Consider the following 11,563-nt stretch of genomic DNA (forward strand, 5'->3'; position numbering starts at 1 on the left):
ATAACTCAAATGGTACAGGATTCTTCCAATAGTTCTTGGACAACATGATGTAACAACGCAGAATTCATATATCTTTAAATATAATCTACATATAGCATTAGCATGACCAATATCTGTTCATCTTGTCACATGGACTAAACTGTTGGCTTAGTATGTCACATATTAAAGACTACTACATGTAAGGATAAATTATTTTGAAGATCCCAAAGTAAACAAAGGCAAACAGTGCAAATTAGTTCACATTCTATAAAAATGAGGTTTTGTATAGTCACCCATTTGTATTCTGGTTAAAGAGCAACAGAACAAAAAATTGTATACACTGGAAATAAGAAGTGAATGTAAAGTGTGTGTTGAAGCGTTTTTTGTAGCAGAATATATATACCTTCAAATCTTTTAGCACAAGGCCTTCTAAACCTTCTCTGATTACTCGGGTAATCATGTCTGCCAAATCTGATGCTTTCTGTGAATAAAGGACAAAAACAAAATTTCATTTTTAAAAAAGCAAACCAGTTTATTTTACACTGCAGAACTAAAACAAAAAAAAACCATTCAAAACACAGGAAAAGGACCCAATTTATCATTTGAAAAAAAACAACAAAAAAACCCTTCCAATATACTTTGTAATGCATGAGTAATAGCAGAATATAAATGATGCGATGATATGCAGTCGCTCACACAAGCATACACTTGGTTAAATGGCAAATAACCAACATTGGGTGGAATTTATCTAAACTGGAGTAGACAGAATATGGAGCAGCTGCCCATGGCAACCAAAGCAGCTTCAAACAATTAGTTTGTTCAGTTAAACTGAAAATTAAAGAAAAAAAAGCTGATGGGTTGCCATGGGTAACTGCTCCACATTTTGTCTGCTTCAATTTTGATAAATTCCCTTCAATGAGGGTAATTTATCAAAACTGGAGCAGACAAAAACTGTATGACAAGCAATAAGCTTCTCTCTGTAGTTTGTTCAGTTAGGATTTGAAAATGAAAAAAAGATGATTGGTTGCCGTGCAGTTTTTGTTTGCTCCTGTTTTGATAAATTCCCCTCATTATGTTTTTGGGTTCCGAGAGAAAACCATATCGCTAAGAAGGAACAAATTAACCACTTGCTGTCCAGAGCATTTTCTTATTATTTGTGCATGCATGATAGGGCGTCACACGGTACAAACGATCCGGTGGCTGCATAGACGCCCGATCGCTTGTACAATAACAGCCATCGCTGCCTGTTAAAAATGACACCAAGAACACGGCTGCTGCAGCACTTCTGCGGGCCACCGTCCATAGACGTATTGTGGCTTTGGAACTGGTTAAAACTTCTGAAATATCTAAAGCTATAGTCCTTGTACGGCATTGAATCAGAGTGCTGAAAGACTAAAAACAACTTTGCCCTAACACTGTCCTTCATTCTGGTGGGTGGCTACTTTTTTTTCTCCATGATCACTGTGTGTGTTGTAAAGTAGCTACCACTCCAAGCTCACTCCCGTGATGGACTACAATCTCACGTTTCATTTACTAATTTGTATTGAGATTATAGACCATCACGGGAGTGCGCTTGGAGCGGTGACTACTTTACAACACACACAGGGACCATGGGGAATAAAAGTAGCCACCCTCCAGAAGGAAGGACAGTGTCAGCTCCAATTCAGAGATGATTTGAGGATCTACAGCCGAGTGATAACAAAAATTTATATTTTTTTGTGTAATAGTCAAGATACTTGAATGTATTTTTAAGGTTTAACTCCTGAGTTCAGTGTCACTTTAATAGCTTATTATGTACACATTTCCTGAGCTATCAAGTATACGGATAGCTCACTTACCGTGACATGTTTCATTTCTGAGAACAATATATGGTTAGGGATTTCCACCATATTTTCACGCATAAACTTTCGTCTCTCAACTAATGGCCTAATAAAAAGAAAAAAAAAAAAAAGGAATAAAATACTTGGAATGGATTTGTGTTGGCAGAAAACACACAATGCTGTGTGACATTGTGGTGACACTTACCTGTCCATTAAGCTGACACCATTAAAATATATGCAGTCAAAAACAAAGAGGCATACATTGGCATCCTGGAAAGCAGCTTTCTGCAAAAGATTACAGTCATCAGTATAAAATGTGAAGGTTTATGTTGGGTAATTAAAAAAAAAAAAAAAATCCAAAAAGAACACAAATGGAAGATCAGGGGATATCTGTAACTAAACTGAAACGTCACATGGAAAGGTAGGAAAAACCCCCCAGTGTACACACAGCTTACCGTATATACTCGAGTATAAGCCGAGATTTTCAGCCCATTTTTTTGGCTGAAGAGTGCTCCCCTCGGCTTATACTCGAGTCAGCGTCAAAATCCATAGTACAGTGTATATCTTGAATGTTCACTTCTTGCTTACTATTTACCACCATTTAAATCCCCCCATTCACTTCATTCCTGATTACCAATCTTGGCCCATCAACTCAAAAACTTGGCCACAATACTTTCTGCTTTGGTGTCACCCAGACCAATCAAAGATTATTTTCGAATATGTAATTCTATTGCAATCAACAGCAACAGAGTGATAATAAGCAACAGAGTGATAATAAGCAACAGAGTGATAATAAGCAACAGAGTGATAATAAGCAACAGAGTGATAATAAGCAGAGGCAAGAGAGAAAACAAATGGCTGGTCTATTGTTCTAGCCCCAGATACCATGCAACATCAGAATCCTTCCTCCCTAGCAGCATTATTTGGAAATCTGACATGAAGCAAATGGTGCGTCAGCAATATTTTTTTTTAACAAGACTTAACTCTGCAAGGCTTCTAACATGCCCGATTAGCCTGGAGTAACACCTTAATGCTTTCACAAAGCTCAGTTTACAGCAAAAAGCATCATGAATTGAAATAATCACCTAGAAACTCAAGGAATATTCTACTTGAAGCTTAAAAAGAAAACACAGAAAAATCAGACACAGCTGGTATCCCTTTGTATTGTAAAAAACTGACCCTCTCCCACTGAGCATGTGGCTAACCTCTGGGATTACAATATATTGGATAACTTTCCAAATGTGATAACATTGGAGAAAATGGCAATGATTTACTTCATACAAAATGCTTCTCGGAATGGAGCAGATTAAAAATGTAAAACTTTAATTCCCACTTACAGACTGCAGGACACACCATCATTGCAGCACCTCTAGATATCTAGTGTTCTTCCAACCTGTCATCCTCCCTCTTGCCTCCCATTTTGCCTCACCGTCTACTGAGCCCCATACATAACCCCTCCCATTCACAATCCGTTTCACAAAAAAAAATAAACCAAACAAACCAAAACCCCAGAATAAAAGTGATCTACACCATTTAGATGTCACAAATATACACTACATTAAAGCTACAGTGAAGTTGTTACTTTTTTTGCAACTCTCACTACTATTTCTGAACAATTACATTTAAATCTTCCATTTTTTCATTACCATATTATGTTGGTCTGCTGTATACTCCTTGCACAGGATTGTAGAACTGGTCCTTTTAACATTTGCTTTCTATTTTCTTCTAACACTTTATGTATTCTTTATTTATAAACACATCTGAAGGAATTACATACCTTGTGAACTCCTAACGTTCCAAATGGAAGGGGTTTGCTGGTCTTGGTATCGATAAGAAGCACTTCAGAGTCCAAGATTATGCTATTGCCACCAGGGAAAGCTTTGGGAATATAGTCTTTGAAATGAGCAACCTATATACAGACAAACTTATCAAATGGTAATGTAGTTCACAACATTTTAAAAGACCTGTATGCAGTTCAAACCACTTCATGTTTTCCCATTTTAATTCAAAGCTAGATCCTTGTTTATGACCTCTCTGCAATACCTGGTAACGGTTTATGCCTCCATACAAGCATCATAGCATAAGACCCATTGTATCTGTATTAATATAACTAGAATTTGCCTCCTGTGAAAGCTGCTGAAAATTCAACTCTTTGGCTTCATACTGGTCCTGGGGAAACCATATCTTTTAAGAGATGCCAAAAAGTGCTTTCATACTCTGAAACAAAGCTGGGGAGATGGACAATTCCAATTTCTACTTCTATATTTTATACATAAAGCAAAAAAAAAAAAACCTAAAGAAAAAACAAAAAGGACTTGCCTTGTGGGGAAGAACTGGCTTCAGACTACGGCTAAAATAGCTGAAGTGATCACCGTTTTTGTGCACCTGGACGCGTTCTCCATCATACTTTATCTCTGCATACATTCCATTTGGACATTTCTTCATAGCATACTCTACAGATTTGCAGGCCTCAGCCTATAAAGGTGGGAATACAAGCAACTGTCAGAACATTTTCAACTAAAACTTTTTCCATTTCTTCAGAAACATTTTAGGAGTTTCTTTCACAAGTCACAATATAAACCCTTTAGAGAACGTGATATGACTTTAATCTGGCATCCTGAGGTCAGACATTAAATATTCCACACCAGTAATTTGCAAATGCAAACCTCTATGGACTCCAAGAGTAGACATTTTTAAGCTCTCCAAGGCAGAAGCATCACACGTCAATTTGTAAGAAATTATAAGCAGACATTCTCTTGCGATTATTTATACAGATCGCTGATGGCCACCGAGGACTGCAGTTGAGAAGCACTGTTCCAGAATACGAATGAAAGAATATATAAAAAAAAAAGTTATCTGTAACTAAATATATATTCTTTATATGCAGAATTTTCTGTCTCCACCCAGGCCTATTATTAACAGATTTCTTTTACTACACAACACAGATCTTAGATAACCCAACAACCTTGGACAATTGAGTTCCGGATTACTATGATTTGATAACAGTTATAGGAGACACAGCCACACCTTTTTTTTAACAATATGCAGCAGGCAGTGCTGAAATTGGGAGTTAATGTTGTTTGGGGACTCTTTATTCATGTATTTCCCAAGACACCAACTTGCAAGATGGTTCCTCCCTCCCAGAGTGCAAAGCAGATAAACGGTTAAATACACCTTCTATAAAACCCAAACCAGAATACTGATACAAAATGTAATGGGTTGTTCTGGAAATGGGGCTACTAACTGAGATTAGCTTACAATTTCTCCAGTCATCTACCAGGGCAGCTACATAAAAGAATAAAGCAAGTTTATTATGTAAGCAAGGCTGGATGGCTTGATGAATTTTATGGTCCAAAAATCATGTACGGATTGGAAATGATACCATAGTGCCCAATGAATGTGTCCTTTCTGTGCAACAGCCTGGCCCGATTAGTGGGATATAAAATAAAATTGTATAGTGGAAGGTGTCTTTAAACCATTTGTGTACTTGCATTTCCAGTCTATGCCAGAACCTGCACTTTCGTTACGGCTGTCCAGAAAAAATGAAGATGCGTTTTTGTACTAATATTCTGCATGCTAAGTGGTCTGCAATAAAAACCTGTTTGTGCTACAAATATAAAACAAACAATTAGCTTTTATTTTCCAGCCTACTTTGGATACAAAAAGGCACAAAATGAAAAAGGTTCTTCTAGACAACACATACTTTTTATCAGACACCTTCACTGCTATCTACGTCCAGTATGAAGAAACTATTCATCAGATCAAGCTACATTTCTTAAAAGTGCTGTAAGGGCCCGTTCACACCAAATTTGTTAGCATCTATTGTTCAATGGACGTCAATGAAAGGTAAACAAAAAAATGCATGGATGCAATTAGGACCAGCGCACACTGTTCCGTTCCATTGGGTTGCATTGTAGCAGGCTGAAAAAAAAACAAAAAAAATACAAAACACAAAGCAGTATTAAGGTCTGGCCGTTTTTTACCTTAATGCATTCTCTGTATTGGGGTAAAAACCGCCCAGAACCTTTTTCTCCCCCAGTTCCCCCCACACTTACCTGTCAGGTGCAGGGGGAGCCATAGGCTTCTTTTGCCATCAAAGTGTTGGTCAGAGAGAAGGGGCGTTGCCTGCCACAGGGCTGTGTGTGTCTGTGGACGCACACAGCCACTGCAGGCACGAGCACACCTCCATTAGCAGATGGAGACACCCGTGCAGGTGGGGGTGAGAGCGCTGCCGGGACCCACTTGAAAACTTTTAAAAGAAAAACAAGCCGCAGGCAAAAGGTGGATCTCCTTATAGTTATTTAAAAAAAAGGAAGGTTTAATAAGGGCAACACAATGGAAATCAACTGAGGTTGAAACTGCAACTGAAAACGGACGTCTGTTGACTTCCGTTTTAGGTACAATTTTGGTGTGAACGGGCCCTAAAGTCATTGTTTATCCCACAAATTTTGCAAAGCATCATGCTAGGATTCAAACAATCCAACATTTCATTAAACTGACTAAGTCAATTTTGGGAATGCAGTCACACATTTATGGGAGTACAGGTCTTTAGAAGGTTAAGGTTCGCACCAACATAGGCTGAACAGGCGTCATTAGCGTAGCCTTTACGCTAAGTGTGCGTTTCATGCCTGGTGCCTGCTGCTGGTTTTGTAGCACACGTTCCACCACATCTTCCAAATTGCGGGATGCTTTGAATGCATCATGTCCATTAGGATCGAGAGCATCAAGTCTAGAAAAAGAAGATGACAATAACAGCATTATGTGGTAACCCAAGTAGTAACCATGCAACAAAAAAACAACTCAGCATTATAGGAAATGTATAGACTTTCCAACTTTTTTGTAATGATATATTGTACATCTACGTTAAAATTTTGTATGAATGGAAAGACTTGTGTGAATGCACAGGCCCCTATATTGTGGAGGGAGAGGCCACACAGCAAACATCTCAAAGAAGTGGGGAAAGGCAAGTATGGGGCTTGTTAGAGAGGCCAGGAAAGGGGGATCAGATCAAGCTACATTTCTTAAAAGTGCTGTAAGGGCCCGTTCACACCAAATTTGTTAGCATCTATTGTTCAATGGACGTCAATGAAAGGTAAACAAAAAAATGCATGGATGCAATTAGGACCAGCGCACACTGTTCCGTTCCATTGGGTTGCATTGTAGCAGGCTGAAAAAAAAACAAAAAAAATACAAAACACAAAGCAGTATTAAGGTCTGGCCGTTTTTTACCTTAATGCATTCTCTGTATTGGGGTAAAAACCGCCCAGAACCTTTTTCTCCCCCAGTTCCCCCCACACTTACCTGTCAGGTGCAGGGGGAGCCATAGGCTTCTTTTGCCATCAAAGTGTTGGTCAGAGAGAAGGGGCGTTGCCTGCCACAGGGCTGTGTGTGTCTGTGGACGCACACAGCCACTGCAGGCACGAGCACACCTCCATTAGCAGATGGAGACACCCGTGCAGGTGGGGGTGAGAGCGCTGCCGGGACCCACTTGAAAACTTTTAAAAGAAAAACAAGCCGCAGGCAAAAGGTGGATCTCCTTATAGTTATTTAAAAAAAAGGAAGGTTTAATAAGGGCAACACAATGGAAATCAACTGAGGTTGAAACTGCAACTGAAAACGGACGTCTGTTGACTTCCGTTTTAGGTACAATTTTGGTGTGAACGGGCCCTAAAGTCATTGTTTATCCCACAAATTTTGCAAAGCATCATGCTAGGATTCAAACAATCCAACATTTCATTAAACTGACTAAGTCAATTTTGGGAATGCAGTCACACATTTATGGGAGTACAGGTCTTTAGAAGGTTAAGGTTCGCACCAACATAGGCTGAACAGGCGTCATTAGCGTAGCCTTTACGCTAAGTGTGCGTTTCATGCCTGGTGCCTGCTGCTGGTTTTGTAGCACACGTTCCACCACATCTTCCAAATTGCGGGATGCTTTGAATGCATCATGTCCATTAGGATCGAGAGCATCAAGTCTAGAAAAAGAAGATGACAATAACAGCATTATGTGGTAACCCAAGTAGTAACCATGCAACAAAAAAACAACTCAGCATTATAGGAAATGTATAGACTTTCCAACTTTTTTGTAATGATATATTGTACATCTACGTTAAAATTTTGTATGAATGGAAAGACTTGTGTGAATGCACAGGCCCCTATATTGTGGAGGGAGAGGCCACACAGCAAACATCTCAAAGAAGTGGGGAAAGGCAAGTATGGGGCTTGTTAGAGAGGCCAGGAAAGGGGGGGAGGACTTAGGGTTCCATTTGGGTTACTACACTAAAACAGTAATTTCCTTCACCTGCCCTACATTCATGAAAGACATTTCTCAAACTAACCAAATGTGTAAATTTTTACACCATACTGAAGGCAGCAAAGGGCTTAAGGTCATTTTAGAGCCAGAAAGGAATGCTGCATACCATACTTAAATCTACTGTGGGTGGATTTTTATTGCTACTGTCTTACTTGTATGTCTAAACACTGGTGTGCGATATTTCTGACCATATGATTATAGTTCCGCCCACATAGCAATAATTTCCAAAGATATGAGCCAGTGTACTTTAAAAAGGTGGAAATGTTAGGTACATTCTTAGGGGGAAAAATAACTATCAGATTGTATATTATACACACACACACCACAGACATACATAAACACATAATTATTACTTACACGTGTTTAGCTCCTGCATTCATTTTCAAATCATGCTTTATTAGCCGAATGATGCACTTCAGATCATTACTGGTACATCTGCAAATAAACAAAGGAACAAATAGATCCAGAATAAGCAAAGGCTTTAGTAATGTTTTTGCCATTTTTGAGTTCATACTGGATAGTTAAAGATAAGACTCTCAGTTGTACATAAGCCCACTTAGTTAGTGAATGTTTTTCCAGCAGCAAAACAGGGCCTCCCATTTATAAAAGGAGTGATATGTACCCCTGTAATCTAAATTTGTAAAACTCTTTACAGCCTTTTTTCCCCACACCAATTCAAGTTTACATTAGCTTTACAGGAAAATGAATTTCCCGACAACTTTCTCCATTTAACCAATGTGAAAAAGGTTGACAAAGAGAAAATCTGAATCTGCAGATTCTACACACACACACTGATCAGTCATAACATTATGACTACCCATCTAATATTGAGTAGGTCCCCCTTTGCCGCCAAAACAGACCTGACCCATCGAGGCATGGGCTCCACCGTTGAAGGTATGCTGAGGTATCTGGCACCAAGCCATCAATAGCAGATCCTTTAGGTCCTGTGATTTGCAATGTGGGGCCTGCATGGATAGGACTTGTTTTTCCAGCACATCCCACATGTGTTCAATTGGATTAAGATCTAGAGAATTTGGAGGCCAAGTCAACACCTCAAAACATTCTTGAACCATTTGTGCAGTGTGGCAGGGCACATTATCCTGCTGAAAGAGGCCACTGCCATCAGGGAATACCATTTCCATGAAGGGATGTATTTGTTCAGCAACAATGTTTAGGTAGGTGGTACGTGTCAATGTAACATCCACATTAACATTGCCCAAAGCATCAAACTGCCTCTGCCAGCTTGCTTTCTTCCCATAGTGCATCCTGGGGGGCGACACACATGCACCAAGCCCTCCACATGATGTAAAAAACAAAAATCACACTTGATTCATCAGACCAGGCCACCTTCTTCCATTGCTCTGTAGTCCAAGTCTGATACTCACGTGCCCATTGTTGGTGATTTGGCGGTGGACACGGGTCAGCATAGGCACCTTGATTGGTCTGCAGCTACGCAGTCCCATACGCAACAAACTGCGATGCACTGTTCGTTTAGAACCAGCATGAACTTTTTCTGCAATTCGTGCTAGAGTAGCTCTTTTATTGGATTGGACTACACGGGCCAGCCTTCTGTTTCCACACAAGCATCAATGAGCCTTAGCCGTCCATTAACCTGTTGCCAGTTCACAGCTTTTCCTTCCTTGGACCACTTTTGGTAGGCCCTGACAACATCCCACACGAGCTCCAATTTTTTAGTTGCTCTAATCCAGTCTTCTAGCCATCACAATTTGGCCCTTGTCAAAGTTGCTCAAATCCTTACACTTGGCCATTTTTTCTGCTTCCAACACATCAACTTCAGGGACAAAATGTTCACTTAAAGACCAATATATCCCACCCACTTCCAGGTGCCATTGTAACAAGATAACCAATGTTATTCACTTCACCTGTCAATGGTCATACTGTTCTGGATGATTGGTGTATAAATATGTTCCATTATACAGAAACCCTCTTTGGACACTGCAGGATTTCTCTACACTGCATAACTAAAGGGGAGGCACAGTGGAGTAAACATTGAAGGGTCCAGCAGAGAGTGGCTAGCGATATCTGTTCTCTGTTTAAAATAGCCGTCTTAGTCTCAAACGGCAACTAAGTGGAGCCACTGATAAACCCTAAGTCTGTCCATGAGAACTAAATAGACCAAAATAAAAATCTAGTTGCTAAGAACATGCAAACAAAACTCCCATAATATAATTAGTATATTATTTGATCTCCCACCCAAACGCTGAATTTGTAAGCTCAACACTTTAAAGAGACATTACCTGTGTGCAATGTCCTCCAGTACTTTCTGCTGGTCTTCTTCTTTGGTCATTTTAGAAAGCTGGTTGAGCAGGTCATCTACTTCTTGAATTGTCAGGAGACTCTTAGTAGCTGGGGAGAAGGTTTTACTCTCTTCAAAGAAAATCCGAACGGTCTCTGACACATCTCCCTAGTTACAAATAAATGGTTGCTTTAGGCTCAATGATCAAAGCTTTAAATATATCTGCTAAAGATGAAAAAGATCTAAAAAAAAAAAACCTTCATCAAGAAAAATCGACTCATTTTCTTTTAGATCGTTTCTTGTCTTACCTGCTCAAGGTCTCGAACCATTTCCTCTAGGTTGCAGTTGAATATACGACTAAAGAGCTTGACAATCTGTTTATCGTTGAGGTTGTAAACACTCTTGATAACACCGGGTAATAGCAGTTTCACTGTCAAGTATGTATCTCCATGGAAACCATCTGTACAAAGTAGAGCATTTACATTCACAATAACTAGCTAACAATCATGTTCTACAAAATCAGAACACTGCATTCTATGACAATGTACATTTGTTGATGACATTTGAAAATTATGTGCTATAGATGCTACCAGACTTACAGTAAATTAAGTTAACATAATAATTCCTATTATACAATTAATTGAAGTATCTCAAGTACCTCCACCAGTTCCTTTTGTTAGGAAATCCTGGATGATCTGGGTCTTGGCATTATAGCTTGGCTGCTCTGCAACCATGGCACATACTTTGCGGAATTCACGCAGTAGACAGTCCTTGTGTTTTGGATCACATTTTGCTGCAGACAGACTTGAACCACTACTGGAACTGGATGCCGAATGTGAGGATTCAGGCTTTGCTGTTGGATCAAATAGAAATTAACATGGGTTCTTTGAGCACTAGATACAGTTTTACTGATATATTATAGTTTGCCCAGCAGTACTCCACTGTGAAAATGACACTATCACAGTACACATTAAACCCTCATTTTTTAAAATTCTCCAACGGAGATCCACTTGTACGGCTATTTTTTTTCTTCCCATTTAGTTTTTTTACGGGTGCCTTCTTTGCCTAGAAGGTTGCAAAGGAGACACCTGTGCGTGCACGCTCCCAGGCGGGAATTGAGCTGTGCGCGTCCATTGAAACACAAAGAAATTGACAAGCCACGCCCCTGTTCCTGCCTCCTCACAGTATCTTGAC

The 11,563-nt window shown here is 39.5% G+C and overlaps 1 protein-coding gene across 1 annotated transcript in view; it reads right to left on the bottom strand.

Annotated features, from left to right (window-relative positions):
* Nucleotides 1–11,563, bottom strand: part of LIG3 (DNA ligase 3) — a 31,485-nt gene that overhangs the window by 10,383 nt on the left and 9,539 nt on the right. The window contains exons 3-12 of the mRNA XM_018566313.1: nucleotides 11,028–11,222; nucleotides 10,678–10,829; nucleotides 10,371–10,537; nucleotides 8,470–8,547; nucleotides 7,615–7,774; nucleotides 4,119–4,274; nucleotides 3,577–3,708; nucleotides 2,005–2,084; nucleotides 1,818–1,905; nucleotides 383–460 (exon numbers count right to left, since the gene is read on the bottom strand). Coding sequence (XP_018421815.1) covers nucleotides 383–460; nucleotides 1,818–1,905; nucleotides 2,005–2,084; nucleotides 3,577–3,708; nucleotides 4,119–4,274; nucleotides 7,615–7,774; nucleotides 8,470–8,547; nucleotides 10,371–10,537; nucleotides 10,678–10,829; nucleotides 11,028–11,222 — 1,286 coding nt within the window. The remainder of the gene's footprint in view (nucleotides 1–382; nucleotides 461–1,817; nucleotides 1,906–2,004; nucleotides 2,085–3,576; nucleotides 3,709–4,118; nucleotides 4,275–7,614; nucleotides 7,775–8,469; nucleotides 8,548–10,370; nucleotides 10,538–10,677; nucleotides 10,830–11,027; nucleotides 11,223–11,563) is intronic.

This window comes from Nanorana parkeri, unplaced genomic scaffold (genome assembly GCF_000935625.1).
Source record: "Nanorana parkeri isolate BGI_ZX_2015 unplaced genomic scaffold, ASM93562v1 scaffold935, whole genome shotgun sequence".
In the NCBI taxonomy this organism is placed as follows: domain Eukaryota; kingdom Metazoa; phylum Chordata; class Amphibia; order Anura; family Dicroglossidae; genus Nanorana; species Nanorana parkeri.